Source organism: Zootermopsis nevadensis, unplaced genomic scaffold, assembly GCF_977971745.1.
Source record: "Zootermopsis nevadensis isolate Lab colony 2312 unplaced genomic scaffold, Znev_1.0 Znev_ptg000015l, whole genome shotgun sequence".
Taxonomy (NCBI): Eukaryota; Metazoa; Arthropoda; class Insecta; order Blattodea; family Termopsidae; genus Zootermopsis; species Zootermopsis nevadensis.
Genome location: NW_028259147.1, coordinates 662547 through 682942, shown reverse-complemented (window position 1 = coordinate 682942; position 20396 = coordinate 662547). Strand labels below are relative to the sequence as shown.

The 20396-nt window shown below is 39.7% G+C and overlaps 3 protein-coding genes across 15 annotated transcripts in view; 2 read left to right on the top strand and 1 right to left on the bottom strand.

Moving 5' to 3' along the window:
• Positions 1-3743, top strand: part of E(bx) (nucleosome-remodeling factor subunit NURF301 E(bx)) — a 37831-nt gene extending 34088 nt beyond the window's left edge. For all 10 annotated transcript variants that reach the window (XM_087348973.1, XM_087348966.1, XM_087348965.1 and 7 more), the window contains one exon: positions 3-3743. In XM_087348973.1, coding sequence (XP_087205099.1) covers positions 3-205 — 203 coding nt within the window. In that variant the 3' untranslated portion in view covers positions 206-3743. The remainder of the gene's footprint in view (positions 1-2) is intronic.
• Positions 3744-4778: 1035 nt separating this feature from the next.
• The window catches only part of LOC110830877 (deoxynucleotidyltransferase terminal-interacting protein 1), a 164940-nt gene continuing 149322 nt past the window's right edge, over positions 4779-20396 (top strand). For both annotated transcript variants that reach the window (XM_087348985.1, XM_022066235.2), the window contains exon 1: positions 4779-5011. The gene's annotated coding sequence lies outside the window, so the exon portion shown is untranslated. The remainder of the gene's footprint in view (positions 5012-20396) is intronic.
• LOC110830873 (uncharacterized) overlaps positions 12995-20396 on the bottom strand; it is a 70645-nt gene continuing 63243 nt past the window's right edge. For all 3 annotated transcript variants that reach the window (XM_087348977.1, XM_087348978.1, XM_022066225.2), the window contains one exon: positions 12995-20142. In XM_087348977.1, the coding sequence (XP_087205103.1) occupies positions 19812-20142 (331 nt within the window). In that variant the 3' untranslated portion in view covers positions 12995-19811. The remainder of the gene's footprint in view (positions 20143-20396) is intronic.

The window sequence follows — 20396 nt, the reverse complement described above, 5'->3', positions numbered from 1 at the left end:
AGATCTGCAAACGATCGAACTGAGGATCAATGAACGGTCGTACAAGAAATTAAGCGAGTTTATAGGGGACATGACGAAGATCTTTGACAACTGTCGCTACTACAACCCTCGCGAATCGCCGTTTTTCAAGTGCGCAGAATCCCTCGAGGCCTACTTTGTCCAGAAAATTAAGTGTCTGCGTGACAAACTAGTGGAGAACAAATGAACGACAGACTTTCAGGCAGGCGCGTGTCTCCACTGAACAGAGTGTGCCGAGTTCCTGGAAGGTGGCTTTCTGTATAATTTTATTTTAATTTCTTGCATGGATGAAATATGTGTGACTCCAAATATGATTTTGGTGTGACTTAAATGCAGCATCAAGTACGCACCCACACTGAATAACTTCTGTGTGGAAGTTTCTCTTATCCATAGTGGGATCTGCTCATGAAAAAAGTATCGGTGATCAGTGACTGCTGATTGAAACTTTCGATTTCCAAGTAGTCACTGAATGTCTGTTGAATTTGAACATGGAATAAGTATAATTATATGTGTTTGTAGATACAAATTTCAGAATAATGAATGCTGTTTACATTTAAAGTATTTGTTACTATGAAAATAGCAATTTTCATGAAGTGCCCTGTATTTTAATAACAGTACAAGAACCCCCACCTTGGTCTCTGTATTTCATGTTGTGGCGCTAGAGAGGTCCCACACACGCGTGTCCATTGACACGGTTGTGGTATGTTGATGCACGTCACGTGTCGCCAAGATCGACGCGTGTCGTAATGAGCGTGCAGTGTCGTGCCGGTCTGGTTTTACGGCGGGCTGCCATTATGGTGAGCTGTGAGGGGACAAGAGTGTGTTGAAATACATTTGTAATGATGCCTGTTCACTGCAACGTGTAGCATTAATTCTAGTAGAAGTATGAACACTAATAAATATGTCCCCTCTGTGAGATAAGTTTATTCCATCAGGTATGTGTAAGCAGTGAAACGTACAGTTTTGAATTATGTAATTTAGAATTATTTTCATTGATATTTCCACTTGCAGTGATTTATGAACGCCATCGTCGCACGCATTGTAAATAGCAGTAATGATGCTAAGAGGACTCAGATTTTATTGTTTTTCCACTCTGTGAAACTATGTAAATGTAAAATAGAATCAGTAAGTATTATCTGTCTTCTGCGTGTTGTGCAATTAGTGTCTGCAGGGTCCTTGTTTTTGCAGTACAGTATTTTGAATGAATTTAAAAATTCCTTAACTCTGCGTAGAATATTTATTTTTCCCTCTCAAGTCATACCAATAAATAGGGTTCTACGTGGCACATATCCAAATACCGTCAAAGTGTTATTCATTCAGGAAGCAACGCTGACAGCAGAATTCAAGGTGTGGAGCAAAAGAAACTGAACAAAAGGCTGGGGAGACCCTAGTTCTTCGTGGTGTGTTTACCTGGCGTAAACATGCCATGAGGCAACTGAGTTAATAGTTGGTTCTCAGACATGAGTGAAGTGTACCTTACTTTTGAAATTGACTCGGACTAGTGTAAAGTTGAGGTCCTCACGAAGCTTGAAAAATAAGTTACGGTTTTTGGGTGATCGGGCAGTCAGGACTTCTGATACTTTGCAGGGTGGCTCTGCCCACATCATCCAAGAAATCATTCTACCACAGTGTCATAAATATCAATTTATTTTATAAGAAAATTAATATATTTATAATGTATTTAATAGGACTTGCATTTTTGTTCACATATATAATGTTTGCTAGCTATGTACTTTAATACAATTATAATATTCCAATTTTTTAGATTGGGCTGTGTCCACAAGAGCAACTTTCCACCGTTATCTCATTTATAACTTGAAGGAAACTAATTAAGTTGAGGCTGGCACAGGAGCCAGAATAAATGTGTGCGAGTTTCTTCGGTCGGCTGCCTATTGTACGCAAGCACAAAATCCGTCTTCTATTAACACATTCACTGCCAGCATTTAAATTCAGTTTGAACTTTATAAGCAGGACCTAAAGTCCAGGTTTGGAGTTTTGCACTTTTTGAAGGAAAAAAATCATGGAAAGAAAAATCTAAAAGTTTTACGTTACCTGAAGAAGACTTTGAGGGGGTGAAACTGTGTAGCAGCCTTCAGGATGACGAGGAACTTGCAAACGGAGCATCCTGAAATCTTGTTTCTGTTGTCGAGTCCTTTGAGAAACACGCTGCGATGTCTTGACGTGTATTTGTTGGCGCTGGTTATCGGAATTCAGATAATTTGATGGTGTTTCATGTTCTTGCCCAGTCCACATTCCAGATCTTTCTCAAGCGCCCATTTTTGTGGTGTTGAGGGTCGCCCAGAAATATTGTGTTTGACTTTCTGTTGAGTTTGTAGTGGATTTGTGTAGATTTGAAGAGAGCACGCTGTAGTGTGGTAACGCTTCGGCCACTTTGTTGTTTTTATTATGCGGTGCAAAATACATTAGCAGAATGCATACCATGTGATGTGTTTGTGAGTGCGTGTGGACAATAGTCATTTTGCGCTGTACACATGAATTGACATGAGAATGGATAACCTGGTTTTAATTTAATTTAATATTGGAGAATTTTAGGACAAACTGTTGAACCACTTACATTTTAATTTAGAATGGACAGCTTCCACAAACACTTTACATAAGTGCATAAATACTTTGCTTGAATTCATCTCTAATATTTGCAATACAAATTGCATAAATGGATTTTGACTACTTCAGTAAACATTCACGACATTATTAATTATAATCATTGTTTATTATGATCAATTATGATTTCAGTTCAGTTTTCGTCCTCCGTTTGGTGACGCCTTTTCCCGTAACTGTATTTACCGTTCACTTGTCCCAGGAGTTTGGCAAGTACATCTTGTTTCTGTTGAAAATTGGCATGCCCTGGTTGAATGTTAAGATGATCCTGCCTGATAATTCCAAAAGGTCTCCATTATGATTATCAAACAGTCAAAATTATGGAGAGTGGGAAATATAATGTAAATAAAAATGCCAGGCATTTGGTAACGCGTGATCATGGCGTAAATGACGAAGCAACCTCTTTTGGCAGGTGATGCTTTGTTTCCTGATATTATTTAGGCTGTCAGGAGTATGAAAAGCCGTGATTATGGCAGTGAATGTGTTACGGTAGTCCATTTATGATGTACAAATTTATGTACCTTGAAATTTGTAGTGTTAGTGACATCGAAGAAGGTGCAAGATGAAGTAGGTGAAATTTGAAGTTTGTTTCGAATTAGATGGTTATTCACACTTTTTTAAGTATGTAATAATGTTACAAGAATACTGAAGCACTGTTTTCTACCTGACTATGTTGTTTAAATTGTCATGTAAAAATAGAATGAACTATTACAATATGTTTACTTATTCATCCCTGCAGTTCGCTGCAGTAAACCTGCGTTGCGCAGTGGAATGTTAGTACTAGGTCTTGTAAAAGCTCTCTTTATTTTGATACATGTTTACATGAATTTGTGTGTTCATGGGATATGAACGTGAACTTAATCGGTACTGAAAATAAAAATAGGCATTTTAATTGTGCAAAACATGAAATCCTAGAAGTGGTTTTTATAATTGGTGATATCTATTATGTGCATAATATTGACAAAGTGAGTGGTTTTATTTTGACATAATGCAGATATTATGAATGTCTCGTAACTGACGTCTTTGTCGTCTGGCATTGACTGTGGAATGTTGAGAAGTTGATTTTCAGTGGTAAGTTTCAGTAAAGTCACTTGGATGTTTCAGTACATTGTATGGTTATTTCCCAGATGCATTTGTAAATGGTGAGCCATGAAACAACAAACCGCATTAGGCCCCCAAGATTGATTAATAGAGTAAAAATTTTATTTGTAATAATATTTGCTTAGGTATGATGATGTGTAACAGCTTTTTCTGCCATATATGAAAGCTCTGTACAGATTTGTAAAAACGAATTTTCTTTCATACTTAACCTCACTTTTGCCCACTCAGAAACTTCACAGCTGACACAATACTTGTAATTTCAGGACTGTTAACCATTTTCAGGCATGATGACTAAATATGGTAAAAGACTATGCAGTGTACGTAAATGATGGAATTTTTGGCCAGCCGAATGATTGTCAGTTTCTCGAGTCACTTCTCCTTGTATAAAACAATGGCTCTAAGTATCCTGATGGACAGGCTGATGAAATTTCAGCACAAGTTTCAGTATATTACCATTACCCAGTAACTGTATCTTCATAATATTAATTACTCCGAACTGGATGTCATAAATTGTCACAAATACTTTTCTGAGTGGTGGGTAATTGGGATTGAATGAATGTATGTGATGTGATTACTGGCCAAAGTGACTCACGAGAATAATTCTGTGACTCAGTACTTGCTAAATGGCACCACCACATGTTTAGACTGCTATGTCGTTTACATCATATGGGATAGTTATGACGGTAAAAGGTTAAAACTTTAGTCTTCGCTGGAGGGAGGTGGGGGCATAGATATCCTTGCGTTACATGAATTTGATTCAGAAACTCAACCATTGAATTGTTTCCCATCTCTTAGAAAGAATTATCGTCTGGTAAGTTTGCTGATCTTTTCAGACACGAATAGAGGTTATGGGTGTTCTACAAATGTTGGAGTTACGGAACTAAAAATACCTCTAACAAAAAGATCAGTGTTTTTTATAATCCTGCGAAATATATCTCATGCGTTTTATAATGCGGTCAATCGAAGTGATTAATGTGTCCTATCACGTCATTCAACTAATCGAATTGCTTCGATAGTGATTCGATTATTGTGCTCCTAAGTCGTGTCAGTCGTGAGTTGTGGTGTAATTTGTGTGCTGTTATTTGTGTTTGAGTGTTGTGAATGGGTTTCTTAATTAACTCGCAAATACTGTAATCTAACTGGTGAACACAACAAATCAAGACACGGTATATATTCTGAATTGAAACACGAGAAGTTCGTTGAATACAACACCCAGTCTTCATACTACAGAATTTGGACAACGTGAGTGTGGGCCAGATACCAGTAATGGAAGGTACGTTACCACTGATAAATATACTTCATATTTAATAGCGCTGATGAATTGTGTTTAGTAGTCAAGAGGGTCAGTTATGTATAAAATATGTGGGATGCATTGAGATACAGGTTATCTGTTAAAATTACGTATAAGGATTTTCTGGTAAAGTGGGAATTTCTTGCTTTACTGGACTCATTGGAACCGGTCCCATTTATGGAGTCCTATATGCTCTGCATTATAGTACACATTCTAACATTTGTTCTCTGACGTACGTACTGTATTTTGGCATTAGCTGATGTGAGTCGTATTTAATTTGAAGTAAGCAGGTTATAAGTGTTTCTAGAATATTCAGAGATGGGAAACTTTTTCTGATAATGGTTTTTATACAGATACGGAGTGTGCCCGATTGGTATTCACTGTGTCTGAGGTTGGATTCTTAATAACAGCGTCATGCCGTTCGGGAGTCTGAGAGAAAGCCATGGGGCGGGGGGGGTGTTGTAAAGAAATCAGCATTAAAAATTCGCAGCTCCTATTTTCTGCAATTGCATTTGTGAGTGTAAGCTAAATCATATGATAAATATTCGTAGAGAATGAGGAGGTGTTGCCAAAATTTACGTCACCTAACATTGTTCTGCGTTTCTGGCTAAGTGACCGTAATCATTTCACATAACAGAACCGCTGTTATCATTGATTGGCAACTGTTTAATTCATTACGCAGTCAACACGGTCCAAGCCTACTCTCGCTTCGTGTTTGCGAGGTCTTCGCCCGCAGACTGCTATCGTGGCTGAATTATGTCGTGGTTTTCCGTAGTATTTCCAGGTAAATGCACGGTCGATATGGTAAAATAGGTCACGGCAGCTTCTAGATTACGTCCTGCGCCGTAAACACGTTAAAAACGCGTTGTTACGTAATTACTGGCCTGTAATGTTTATCCAACTTAAAACCATCTCCGTGCGTTGTTAGTTCGCAAAACTGACTGTAGGTGCGCGATTTGCTGGCAGGACAGCGCTTGCGTTGTGACGGACATTTCGTCACGTGCACTGACTACGTATTGGGGCTTTCAGTGATAATAAGAGTGGATGTTTAGGGGCGAGAGTAAAGAACGCTTTAAACGTTATTAGTATTTTGCGCGCTGTGTTTAATGTTAAAATAGGGTCGTATTTAGAGTTACCTGTAATTTATCTTAATGGGTCTTCGCAAATCACATGATTATTCTATTTACACACTCAATATAATAATGGTTATAATTTGATAAGATAAGAAATCAAAGAACGGATGGTTGTCCCATTAATTCAGACCACCACTTCACGTGCCTCGCCACTCGAAGGGTGCAAGTATCGATTCTCTTCTCGCCAGGCAAGTTCAGTTTGACAGCACTGGGGCATCCGTTTCTCCCATTAGAGTGACTTACTATGGACGATTGTGTCATTAAAATCTATATTTTGTAATGTCAGTCCCATTTTTAAACTTTAAACGAGAATATCCGTTTATAAGGATCAGTAACCTTTTCCTGAACACTAATTATAATTCGTACTTGACTGCAGTAACCAGCGAACCAAAATTTTGCAAGCAGATCACGTGTTCGCAATCCCCGCCTCTCTTGAAGAACGCCTAACCAGTTCAATGCGCGTTTACTGTTAAGTAAATACGTGAAACTGATATTTCCATTGAATAGTAACATAATATTGTTTTAGAGATGAATTGTGTTTATGTATACAGGATTTTGGTTGGGAAATCTTTTTCGATACATCCGTTTGGCTTAACATTAAGTTGCATCTTAGCCAAATAAGTTGTGACTGAGAGAATTGACTCAGGATCGTGTCCAAGACCCGGATTTGTAATTACCAGTGTCGAGCCTTCGGGTTCTGTTAGTAGATTTAGTAGGAAGGAGTCAAATTGAATTGTCGCCCCTTGTCATCAAAACAGAGTGCTTCCTGCTTTAGGTGGGTAACATCTGAATTCCTGAACAAGTTCTGCTTCGAAAGCTTGGCGGGACTGACAATATTTGACTTTACCAAATCAGCCATGTTGTCATATGTCAAATGTCTTAATACTTCGATTGTTTCTTTGGCGTGGTTTAAGGAACAACGAGACGGCATGAGATTTGGAATTTGGAACGTGAAGATTCTTTGCAGGGACCGGGGGAGGGGGCATTTAACCCCTGAAGCCGTAGATCATCGGAATTGTATTTAAGAATCCAGTCAGTACTGCAAAGCAATAGCACGCGTCTCCATGACAACGATTAATTGGTTAATGGCGTTTAAGAAAATAATTCTTTTTTATTCTGAGAATCGCTAAATAAATAGTTTGTGTACAAAATTCAGAATTCTTTTTAAAGGGGGTGGTACGTATAATTATCGCTGGTCGGAGTTAAAATCGACAGCAAGACAGCTTGCAAAATATAACTTAATTTACATTTATATGGAGTACAGAAGCTAAGACAGGGAGGAAATTGTTGATGTGAAGGAATCTTTAGCCCCATAAAAGGCAGGGAACCTTTTGACCGTCTGAGCGACTGTGTGTTTCTAAACAGGGAGTCTGCAACCAGTTATAACCGTTGACATTTCAGATCGAGGGTAACTTCAATTTTATGTCAATATCGACTTTTGCTGTACGACTCGTAACACCTAAATCCATTTGGTAACATCCTTTATTAGTTACTATCAAATAACCCGTCAAATATAACGGGAAAATATGAAAGTGTAAAGGAAAATATCCATAAATATTATTTAATAAGACTCAAAAAATCATTTTAACAGCATTACCATGGCAACGGTTCTAACAACACACATTTTAATAAATAGTATCCTGTAACGCCAAGACAGCCACGGTGGTCTAGCGGTCAGAACGCTGGCCTTGTAATCCAGGGGTCTCGGGTTCGATTCCCGGCGGTGCCCGAATTTATAACTTGTGTTGGGCAAGGCCGTGGTCTAGGCAACACGGAGTTTTCCTCCGTGGCATCCCAACAATTACTCCATTCACACACAGAAGAAGGCAATGGCAAACCACTTCTGGATCATCTGCCAAGAACGTATATGAACAGGTCCCAGTCCGAGAAAAGGATGGAAGGATCCTGTTCATATGGACCTGTCGTCAGACAGAACACTAAATAAATATAAATAACGCCAAGACTCTCGTAAGATCAAATGATAACCAACGAGGACGAGTGGGCAGGAACACTTGCCCGTCAGACTACTGGGAGAGCACAGATTTTTGAACGACGGCCGAATTCTTGTAAATCCAGGCTTGCAAGTGGCAGCTAAGTAATGTAGATATGTGTTCCGGGCCACGCCTTCTTCATCCGACGCCGTGATTGATGTACTGCCCGCCAGCACCCCCATAAAGTGCCTCTTCAGTTTAGCCAATATCTCGTTTCCTCAGCAGGCATCTAACAAGATTCTCGAAACTTCTGACGAACACAAGTACACGACCTGCCTCGCGCCGTTAATAAATCATCACAGTACACATCCTACAGGAATTAACGATGTTGATAATCTGCGCTGCGTACGTAGATACCAACGTTTCGGAGAAGAACGCTGCCTCCATCTTCAGGGCGGAAAAAGGATACAGCATGTTCCCACGAAACGCTGGTATCTACCTGCACGGCGCGTCACAGCCCGTCCCCGTGAGAACGTGAAGTCTCAGCCGATGAATCAGACACAGGCTCCGGTGAGCTCCAGGGATGTAGTACACGTGACGCGACGGTTGGCTGCTTGTATTCCGGGGCCCGGAGCTGTGCTGTGTGATGTGGTTCCCGGGGTAAGATGTTCTTTGTTCAGTCTGTCTGGGAGGAGGATCGTTTGCCGACGTCTGCGGAAGACACACTTGAATTGTAAAGTTTCTGTCAGCGCTCTACGAGATGTAGGACTTCTGTTTGTCTGGACCGCAGTGTCTCTGACTTAGCGACGAAATGGAATCTGAAACAAGGGAAGACAATAAGAAAGTCTTTCTTGGGGAAGGAGTCAAAATTTTCACTAGTTTTTATGGGGCATGAAAGTTCAACCCAATCCGTGTCCTATTATAATTTTTCGTCATTTCCGATTTGCTGACTTTTTTTAAAAAAATCCAGATTTTGGTTTTTCGTTGTCTTTCGTAAGTATCTTTTGGAATGTTATGGTGATGCAAAGTTACCAGCGTATGACGTAAGCGCCTAGCTCTAAAGGTTTCTCTTATAAAACTACCGAAACAAAGAATTTTACAGTCCGAAACGTGAATTTATAATAGAGACGAATTTCCTGATGACGAGTACCGTAGTTCGCACTCCGTAGGCGAATTCGTTTACATTCTATCGTTGAGTGCGGGTTAGGATGTGTAATGCGTGTTTAGTCCAGCAGTTAAGCACTTTTGACGTTGCTTATACTAAGCCCTCTGTTTGGAGAAGCTGTAGAACTTTCATCTCTGAATATATCGGAAACCACGAGAAGCCCATTTATATGCAAAGCGTCAGATATCGTGCTGTTTCGCGCCGAGTTGCCTGGCCAATGTTATTATTCCATCAGCAAACCTTATTTCTCGAGTTCTCGTTTAAAAACTTGCGGTGGACCCATCGACTTCTCTCGTTACGAGAGTTCTCGATTTACATTGCGTCTTCATTTTTCCGGCAACAATTTTTCAATTTTTTATTTTCGCGACTGCTGAAGTCGTTTGAAAAGTGGAATTCAGTGTTATTTTAATATCGCCTTACATAATAGGCTCGATTTAACAAAATTTTACGCTATTACGGAGTAAAGAAAGTGTGACGTGCTTTGTCTGGCTTAGAGTTCGCTGAGTAAACGTGTACTTTTATACCTTTCGTAAAATAATGTGTTTCATTTCCGTTGTAATTTTTTCCACACACAATCTACGCTTTCAATTTATCACGGTTTGGCGTCTGAACGTAGTTCGAAGCGTCAGTTTCAAAAATACGTTGTTAGAAGGGAACATGTATAACAGAGACAATTGAATTCTGGTATACCGCGTCGTGTAGTCGACGTTTCAGAGGTGCTTAGTGCCTTCGACAAGTAATCGCCCGTACGATGAAGGCAGAAAGCACTTCTGAAACGTCGGTCAGTTTCTGCAAGACTACACGAGGCGACATATTTGTAATCTCTCGCCGTGAGAACTTAAAATCTCATCACGTATGGTAAAATTTTCGATTTTCGTCCATGTGTACGAATTTAAATTCGGCGTGGTGGTGGTGGAGGGGGGGGGGATGCTTGCTACTGTCAAATTCAAAAACATTAGTCTTCCCGTCTCATGCTTAAATAAAAACAAAAAACATTTGTTTAAAATACACAAAATTAAAACTTTACCAGACTTTTGTGTCTGAGTTAAACTTGGGTCTCTTAAGGACTCTGTTCACGTCAGTTCTGAACACCACCTCAGCCCCCCCCCCAAACCTTAGAGTCAAAAACACGTGCGAGGACAAACTGATAAGGCATTTGTTTCAGACTGTGGACAATATAACACGTCACCCGAGCCTGCAACACTGTTGTTGTCATGGCAACTTGGCTGATAGTTGGAAACTTCTGTCCGGGAAGTTGGGGTGTGGGGGTGGTACATAGCAGTCATAGTGTTCGTTGTCCGACAGTGGGAAGAGGAGAGCTGAGCGATCTCTTTTTTTGTGGGATCAAAAAAGCAGGAACACGCAACAGGACTCCCGTCTCTTGGAGATAATTCTAATTAATAAGCGTCTTTATACCGCGTAGACGTTTTGCGTTTGTCTGCTGGGAGCGAATAAGAAATACACGAAGAAAGTAAGATGAGATGGTAACAACGAATTTCTGCTTGAGTGAGCTGCTTTGAGTTTTTGCTGAATGAGTAAAGTCGACTTACACAGATTCAAGGTCGGCTCTCGTGTTCTGGAGCCCCTGATCTGTTCATTAATAAATCTTTTTACGTTGTTAGACCCAATTATCGCTTGCGTATTGAATGGTATTTAAGTAGCTTTTATTTTCAAATCTTCTTACCGCCATTGAAATGTTCAGTTCACGTTATTTGTTCAGCAACAAATTGGTTCAGACACGCGCTCATATTTTGGATTTATTGAAAACAACTCCACTGAGCAGAGTCCTTAAGAATAGGACATAGGCTTGATAGTCGATCGGCTAGTCAATGAATTCACCAATTTTATATATCCCTGACCGGCTGGTTTACTACCGTGTTTACAAGAGCCCGCGACTTGATCTTATATTGTGCCGGATTAATCCAGTCGACTCCGTCACACATTATTTTATAAGATTCGTTTTAATAATATCTTTCGATTCACTCTTCACTCAGTGTTTCCCCGTTGCCCGTAGGGAGAAACTAACGCGCTGGTGAGGCGTCTAGTAATAAGCACCTGTTCCCTAAGACCCTAGGTCACTTCGGAATTCTTCCTGTACACGTGGAGCGCCATTTGTGCCGCCGAGAATTTGCCTGACGGGATTAACGATTCGATACGTGTGACCGCGGTCCTAGGACCGCAGAGTTAAAACTAATTTCAACACGCGCGGGATTTCTACTGACGTTTCGTTTCGAAATGGTAATCTGATCAAGACCGGCTGCTTCCTTGTACGTCGCATGTCCGTGGATCAGCGGCGTTTTGCTTGAAAGGGAACATCTGGGGGTTTCAATCCAATTATCTGCGTCTCTTCATGTCGATGAATGCGCAAAGAACCTTGGCGCTTTTAATGTAAAGTCCGCCTTAAACGGAAACTAATGGACTAGTTCCATCCATCGAAGCATCTTGACCCATTACGCCGGTTAAATAAAGACTAAACATAAATTAAATATATGCTATTAAATTGAGATAAAATCTAAGCTAAAGGTGACTGTCTCGCTGGCCTGTAGTAACACCGATGTTTCGATGGTCATTTCTATTTCCATCATCAGGGCGAGAAGTAAGACGAGCGCCGACTTCTTACCTCGAAGGCACGGGTTCTCATCCAGGAGGGTCCATGTAGGTTTTGTGGTGGACAAAGCGGTTGCGAGAAGGGTTTTCATATGTACTCGTGTATTATCCTGGGGGATGGACAAAGGGTCCCTTAGAGGCCGCTGTTTTACAGAAACACAGAATCAGGAATTAGTGGCTTTTAGAGCAGCGGGTACGTATAGTTACCACTGGGCTTGGATTATAGTGTCGCCGCTGATGTGTTCCACAGTAAGAATAATTACCAATAACCCGCCGAGCCATGAATCCATTAGCGTAAACTTCGTTTTATTTTATTTTCATCGTTTCTCGTAGAAACACGAAGCTGTCCTAAAACCGGTTCAGATCTTCTGATTTGGAGCGAAGTGGATGGATTGGTTAACAGAAGCTTTGATAAGGAGAAGAACCCATTCGCTCACATCCACTCAACCAATTAAACATCACGGTTTAAGTCACAAAACTGCAGAGAACATTTAATTTCAAGTTTATTTCAGCTAACGGAACAGTAAAACTTTGTGACTGGTCAGATTAGAGCTCAGTTTTATGACACGAAAATAAACGTTCCAGATGATAATTAGATTTCACTGTTTGCTTTTGAGCATGAGAAATTTGACGTCACCAATATTTCGCGTTAATACTTTTTTTTTTGTTTGTCAGTTCTGGGTACTTCGGCGAGGGAATTAATTGGCTTATACAGGGTGTGTAAACAATTACACTCCACATAAAAAACAATACCTTCGTTCTAATATATAAGACTAATCTGATAAGAACATTTCAAATAAACTGCATAACATTGTAAATGATTGTAATTCGAGTTTTAAATTTTACCAATCTAATTTATACCTGAGGACGGTTAAATATAACCGAAACATGTCGTAAGAGACGTTCCAATTTGTAAATCGATCAATCGATGCGGAACGTGAAATGATATTTTAAATATTTTATATTTTATTATATTATTAAAAATTGTGATTTGACGGAAAATATTAAAATATTAAAATAATTATTCTGTGGCAAAACTTGTCCTTACAATACAAACGGGTCCACCAGCTGTTAAGGATCGCGGGGCGTTGCAGGATATGGACAATTCGTGTCAATTGTAAGGACTACCAACGTTCAAAAATAATTTATTTCGAATTCAACGGACATATTACATACACACACACAATCATTAATATTATTTTAGACCTTAAAATTTGTATTCGCATAAAATTAACTATAACGTAACTTTCAACTTGCATAATATATATATATTTATACACACATATTTTAATGAATTATCAAACGCAACAGTTGCGTGACCTGTTAAGGTTATTGTCAGGTTCAATTTCACAGAAACACAAAAGAATCGGAAACCGTAACAAATCTCCTACGATGAACTTTATTACAATGTTTATAATATTTACAAACTCTAAAACTTGTTTTGATTTCTCAGTTAAAATTAAGATACGCGACCAGATTACGTATTCACAGTGCAATTGTTTACTCAGTTTCTGAGAATTTGTTCACGATGACACTTCGCTGGTTTAAATGAGAACGATGTTGAATAATGGCAGTACAATTGTTATAATGGATTCTGCGCACATTCATCTACTTCGAGGATACTATAATGCAACCCGGAGAATCTGCTTAACTTTATAAAAATCCATAATTTATTATTGAACTACTAAACATTTACACATTTTATAAAAAAAAACTTTTGACATAAATTTAAAAATGCTTTTAGCATGTGGTTGTGTCCATTATTATGAAATAATTTGTTTAAAATAAAATATAAATTTTAGGGATATATGAATCCGTGGTATGTCCAAAATATTGGACTTCAGAGCGTTTGTTTGTTGTTCAATTGTTTTACGAAGTTTTTGATAGTGCCTTCTAAATATTACGGAGTAAAAGAACATTCCAGCAAAATTCTGTGATGGCCCCCACCAATGAAAAATGGTAGTTTGATGTCTCACAGAAGTTTTGTAAACGAGGTGGAATTGAAATTAAATTTATGAAAGAGACATATCCGTTTGAAATTATGCTTTTCAGACATCATTGCAAGTTTATAAATGCTAAAGCATCCATAAATGTCGTCGTTAAAGATTGTCTCATTTATTCAGCTTTCATTTTGTGGAACATCGTTGCAATAAGCTTCATTATCTCACTTTATGTACATTATCTCCGAAAAAAAAATCACATTACGATATTTTGCTTTATAAACTCTTCGATCTACCCCTAGATCTAGAGTAGTAATATTTACCAGTACCTAGTTTGACTTTGTTCTAATATTACAAGACTTTTAATGCATAACTCGTGAAAAAATTGCCAACCTAGCGCGGCATTCTTTGTAACAAATGTCTTCGGCAAATACCACGAAGTAAAAAACATTATTACGATAATTAAATTGTTGTAATAACTCATTTTATTCTTATACGAAGTAAGCAACAGTGATGAAGTTCTCTCAGCGAAATACGTGCAATGCAACGGAGTTTATATAACACACAGGACATGTTCGGGTGTGAAAGTTAAGTGACGAAAGAACGTGAATTTCTCGGAATTTTAATATTTAGCCCTGAAGAAGGAAGCAGTATGCTTCTCCGAAACGTTGGTGTCTAACTAAAGTTTCACCCAGCGTCACATTGTATAGCGTGTTTAACGTGCTTTGTTATCATAAGTTTATTTAACTGAACTCATTTTTAAACATTTTCTTTTTGCGTGTTGTAGAGAAAGATTAATCTGTGTACGAAATTTTGTAGAATGTGTGTTTAAAAAGGTTCTGAGAGAACGTCATCATGACAAATGTTGCCCTGAACACATTGGAGATTTTTTTTTCGCACAGTGATCTTGTGTACACTGCATTCACAATAAACTTGAACTTTCAGAATTTGACTGACGTTTTCCAGACAAACTGCGTTTTTCTTTAAAGACGGCTTCAGCTTCACGCAGTTGTGAAGCAAAGTCAATCTTCAAGTTTCCATGAAATGTTAACAACTCTCCATGTCACTTTGAACTTCTCTACGCCCCAAAATTGTCTTCCTCAATGTTTTATGTGCATCGTTTTCTGTCAAGCTTGAGCTGATCTATTAAAACACGTTTAGGGGTCCTTATGTATAATCTGCGTCGTATTATTGTTCAAATTGTCTGACTGACTGTGCTGCATCAATAAGGAAGGTATTTAGCATCAGTAACAACTTAAGTCCCCCTAATGATACCATCTTACGGTATTATTTTTATTATTGTAAATTGGTCACAAAAACCGGAGTGCATTAAACTTGGTGGCACAAAAAGCCACCCTGTTTTTGACAGCAGCGCACACAAGTGCCAGACGGCAAGACCAGTCATTGAATTTCAGATGTTTTTTTTTTTTTTTGTTTTTTTTTTGCGTGGGCTAGAAATTTCCTTCTCATAGAAGTTTTATATTTCGGCTTGAGACTTGTTTCTGGTAAATTTATAGAATAATTTTCTTGTGAGATAATTTTATCTTTTGCAGCATTTCGAATATCTGCAGATCGACGAACAATTCTTGTATTAGGAGTCGCTAAAGATCGATTCGTTATATCGAAATGATGTTGGATATTGTTAATTGCGTATGAAACCGAACAACTTCTGGAAAATTGTGTTCATTTTTATATGGAGTCTTTAATTAAATAATATTCTTATTCTGTCGCTGTAAACTTGGTCTCTTTCCTAAACGTTGATCCACTTTGGCAGTTAAGAAATTACGTATATCACACTACTGCGAAAAACATTTAAATCAAAAATGAATTTGATTTTATATTACCCAAACATTCGAGGCACTGTAGTTCGGAATGACAGCTTTAGAAGTGCTCATCAGGCGAACTTTGAAATACCTATTCTCACTTATTCCACATGCCAAAATAAAGGAACCCGCATGAAGAAGGCAGTGATTATTATCGTTCGACTCGAAGGAACGTCATGACGTTTAATATTACTTCCAATGGATTTCTGATTTTAATGCGTAATTAAATTCCTTGTCTCCTTAGATACAATCGCTGAGTTTCTCCACACTCACAGTGGCCTTTCAGAAGCCAGTCTCTTGAAAATGGCGGGAGGCACTTTTAAGGGACCCTTACACGCACTTGTATGCTCATAGTTTCCCTGATTAGCACCAGGGAACGTTCTCAAAATACGCCAAGTTGCAATTTCTTTACGTATGAAATAATCGTGTGCTGGTCAGTGTAAGATTAATAATTTTTCTTTTAACAACTGCAAAGACAAAAGAGTGACTCCGCGCGACTCGTAGTTAGATAGATATCAGTGTTTCGGAGAGAAATACTGCTTCCATCGCAATTCCTACCTACGGCTTCTCACGGCGTCACAACCCGGAAGCACAACACGGTAGCGTTCGTTGCCGTGAGAAATTCAGATCTCAAAATAAATCCTATCGAGTTCTGATCGCCATTCGTAATCATGGAAAATAAGATATTTGTTAAGCACTTTACTAATTTTATCGATAAAAATATTAGCGTTAATATAATATCGATTAGTCGACGCGGTTAGATATTGTCGACTTATTAGTATCGTTTAGATGTTCTAGAAAACGCTGCTTAGGATAATAAAACAATTGAGCTTCAGTTGCAAGTATTACGCCAGCAAATTATCCTTCTTCTCTTTTTTTATAAGACTGTTTATTTACAAATTTTATTACGTTCTAAGGAATTTCATTTTCCAGAAACTACGTCTATTTCTTGCATTCAGCCATTTTACTACTTACAGTAAAAAAAAATTAAGCAACAAACCTCCAGCAATTCTTAAACGCAATGCTCAAATAATTCCTGAAACCTTTAAGGAAAAATTGTATAAATAATTTGAAATTTACTCGATTAATACATAGAATACTCCAAGGTTTATTGCAAACTTCACTGAGACATTATTAATAGATAATGCAAATGGAATTGAATCTGAATATATGTAAAAAGCTATGAGCCGGGATAGCTCAGTCAGTATAGTGACTAGCTACGGGCTGGACGACCGGGGTTCGATCCCCGACGGGGGCAGAAGATTTTTCCTCTAGCCTCTGCGTCCAGACCGGCTCTGGGGCCCACCCAGCCTCCTCTACAATGGGTACCGGGGTCCTTTCCCGGGGGTAAAGCCGGCCGGGGCGTGATGCTGACCACTCACCCCCATCTAGTGCCGAGGTCAAGGAAGAGAGGAGCTATACCTCCACTCCCCCCAAACGCCTACATGGCGTATAGCGGGACAAACTTTACTTTATATGTAAAAAGCTAGATTAATTTTAGCCGATTAATAAACTGATATATGTCCTACATATATCTCCTAGACTCATATTAGACCCAAAATTTTTGCGTCTGTTTAATTTGTCACGTCGCATGTTACAAAACCGTATTTATTAAGTTTTAATTCGTAATTTATCTTTCTTTAAAAATCCGAAAGCACCCTTAATAATCGCAGTTTTTCAGATACCACTGTGAAGGGAAGTAAAAAGTTAAAGGTACTTCGAAGGTGATGTCAGCACTGAACTTAAACAATACGAGCCCTCCGTAATTTGCATCTAGTTGGTTTTTAGTGTCTTTTGAGCAGAGATAATATTGTGGGAAGTTTAAGATGGCTGCTTCATTGTTAGAATGCATCAATAAAGAACTAATGTCTGTAATCCGATTTGTGTGTATTATGGTCGGGAATCCTGAGGGGAAGAGGCCTCTGGGGAGACCTAGACGTAGATGGGAGGATAATCTCAGGCGGGATCTATGGGAGATAGGAGTTGAAGGAGACTGGATTTTGTTGGCCCAGGACAGGGTCCGGTGGAGGGCTTTGGTTAATTCGGTGATGAACCTTTGGGTTCCGTAAGCCATCTGGTTGGTTGGGTCCACTATTTGGGAAGCCTGAGGGGAAGAGACCTCTGGGGAGACCTAGACATAGATGGGAGGATAATCTCAGGCGGGATCTATGGGAGATAGGAGTTGAAGGAGACTGGATTTTGTAGGCACAGTGGAGGGCTTTGGTTAATTCGGTGATGAACCTTTGGGTTCCGTAAGCCATCTGGTTGGTTGGGTCCACTATTTGGGAAGCCTGAGGGGAAGAGACCTCTGGGGAGACCTAGACATAGATGGGAGGATAATCTCAGGCGGGATCTATGGGAGATCGGAGTCGAAGGAGACTGGATTTTGTTGGCCCAGGACAGGGTCCGGTGGAGGGCTTTGGTTAATTCGGTGATGAACCTTCGGGTTCCGTAAGGCATCTGGTTGGTTGGGTCCACTATTTGGGAAGCCTGAGGGGAAGAGACCTCTGGGGAGACCTAGACATAGATCGGAGGATAATCTCAGGCGGGATCTATGGGAGATAGGAGTTGAAGGAGACTGGATTTTGTAGGCACAGTGGAGGGCTTTGGTTAATTCGGTGATGAACCTTCGGGTTCCGTAAGCCATCTGGTTAGTGAAAATTATGGAACACCCTGTGAAGCAGACGAAAGATTCAAATGGGAGTACAGGAACGTTATTGATGGTCATACGTTGCTGTTATCGACTGTAATATGTGTTGGTTGTTATTAAGTGTCAGCTCAATCACCGTATCCACTGCTACGAAACCTGTGGGCCGTGGACCATATGTACTGAAAGACAGGATGACTAGCACGTGGATAACAGAGATATGTATGTGTCGTTAATCTGCCGGAATGCATAATAAGATTGCCTTTAAACCTTGTACTTGTCTTCACACAGTCATTTTGCTGATCGTCTCTTTTAGTAATGGCTTCGTTTGGTCCGCTATAAACTTATACTGTCTAACATGGAAATGTACAAATTAAATCGATTCCTTATCACAATATAACACAAAAAACTGATTAAATATTCGATATCAATTCTGTATGTTACGTAAAGGTCTAATTGCAGCTTTCGATAAAAAGCGTATCGAGGTGACATCGATATCTTCACAACATGGCCGACTACAAATTGTGCGTTTAAGTTCGATGCTATTAAGGCTTACGCAGAGAACAAGCGTGCAGTTTAATCTGAACTTAGGTAACATAGGTAACGAGATTTGGCAATTGATGGACAGAATTTCCGTCGCGTCGTCCTTTGTGCGTTGCGGTATTTCAATATGGCTGTCAAGACAAGTTACTGAACTCATTTACAATCGAAACATAGGCGTTGGCTAGACCTGGTTCCGATGAGCTCCCTAACCCAGCTGCCATGAACCGAAATTTTACGAAAGCAGGAAGTTAATGGACACCTCGTCACCAAAGGCCTCGTCCTGAGTTTGCCGACGAAGAAAATGTCTCCAAGATATGAAGAAAAGGGACGAATGTATTGAATAAGTAATAACGGGATGCTGAGGTTAAGAGCTATTCCTTAATTTTACCATAAGTCTTCACGGCGTGGTGCTTAATTAAGGACAATCTGCTTACATTGTATTATTTGTTATTTATATTCACACATGACAAAGTTCAAAGATGAGGTTCTTTGTGACTACTTTGTTAAAGAAGAGAATTTGTTGAATAAATCCTGACTTAACCAGTCTGTTAGCCTATGTTCCGATATTGCACTTAATACATTTTGATTTTTTTCATGTGCAGTGGTGTTTATATTACAAAGCAACTAGTAATAAATAATTTGCCGTACATGATTTACGTTTTAGTGGAATTACGATGAATTACGAAGAGGAGTTATCCATTTGAGGCTAAAAAAACTCAGCAGTTAGAGAAATGAGTACAGGAAATTCGAAGACTGTCGACAGTCGAAATCACAGTGATCTTCACTACCTTCGATTATCTCGAATCGCCGCATATGTTAATTAGCTTGTGTGCCGATGGCGTGGTATCTCAGTTAAAACCGCTGCGAAACCTTATAAATATCAAATTGTAGGCGATCTTGCTGCGAAGTGCTGAGTTGCGAATCGAAGCGGCGCCATTGTCACACAGTGGTGACTCGGTCGACCTCCACGTAGCGCACAGAATTGTCGCTGTGTCAGCAGATAACTTCTTTACCGATCGTCGACGCTTCTGAGGGCAAACTCTTGATACGACGGTGGTGTGTGGAGTGCCTCTGACGTCGACAGGCGCTGCAGGCAATGAGGCACAGGGAGCAACAGATCACAAGGATGCCAGCCGCCCCCAAGGCGAGGTACAGTAAAGGAAGCCGTAGGATGAACGAACAGTGCTTCGCGGCCTCGTCGTAGCCAGACGGACAGTGGGACACCCCGTCGCACCACAACGACGAGTTTATACACGCGTCGAGTTCTGGACACCGGTGCACGCAGTCTTCCATGACATAGCCAGCAGGAGGCAACACCGACCGTCTGCAATGACAATTAATCTGTGTCATCTGCGAATTGTTATAATCTTGCAAAGCAGAAATGTTTGCTGGAGCTCATGGACATTGCTTAAGAAACATGAAGTTCAAGACCCGGCCTCCCATCTGCAAATCTGAACATTAAAACACACAACACTCCGATTTCTTATGACTTGAAATGTAGTTCTCAAGCGATTCCCCCGCCGTCTAGTTACGAATGACCCGCGACTTAAAAATCTGGACGATGACACGGTGACACGC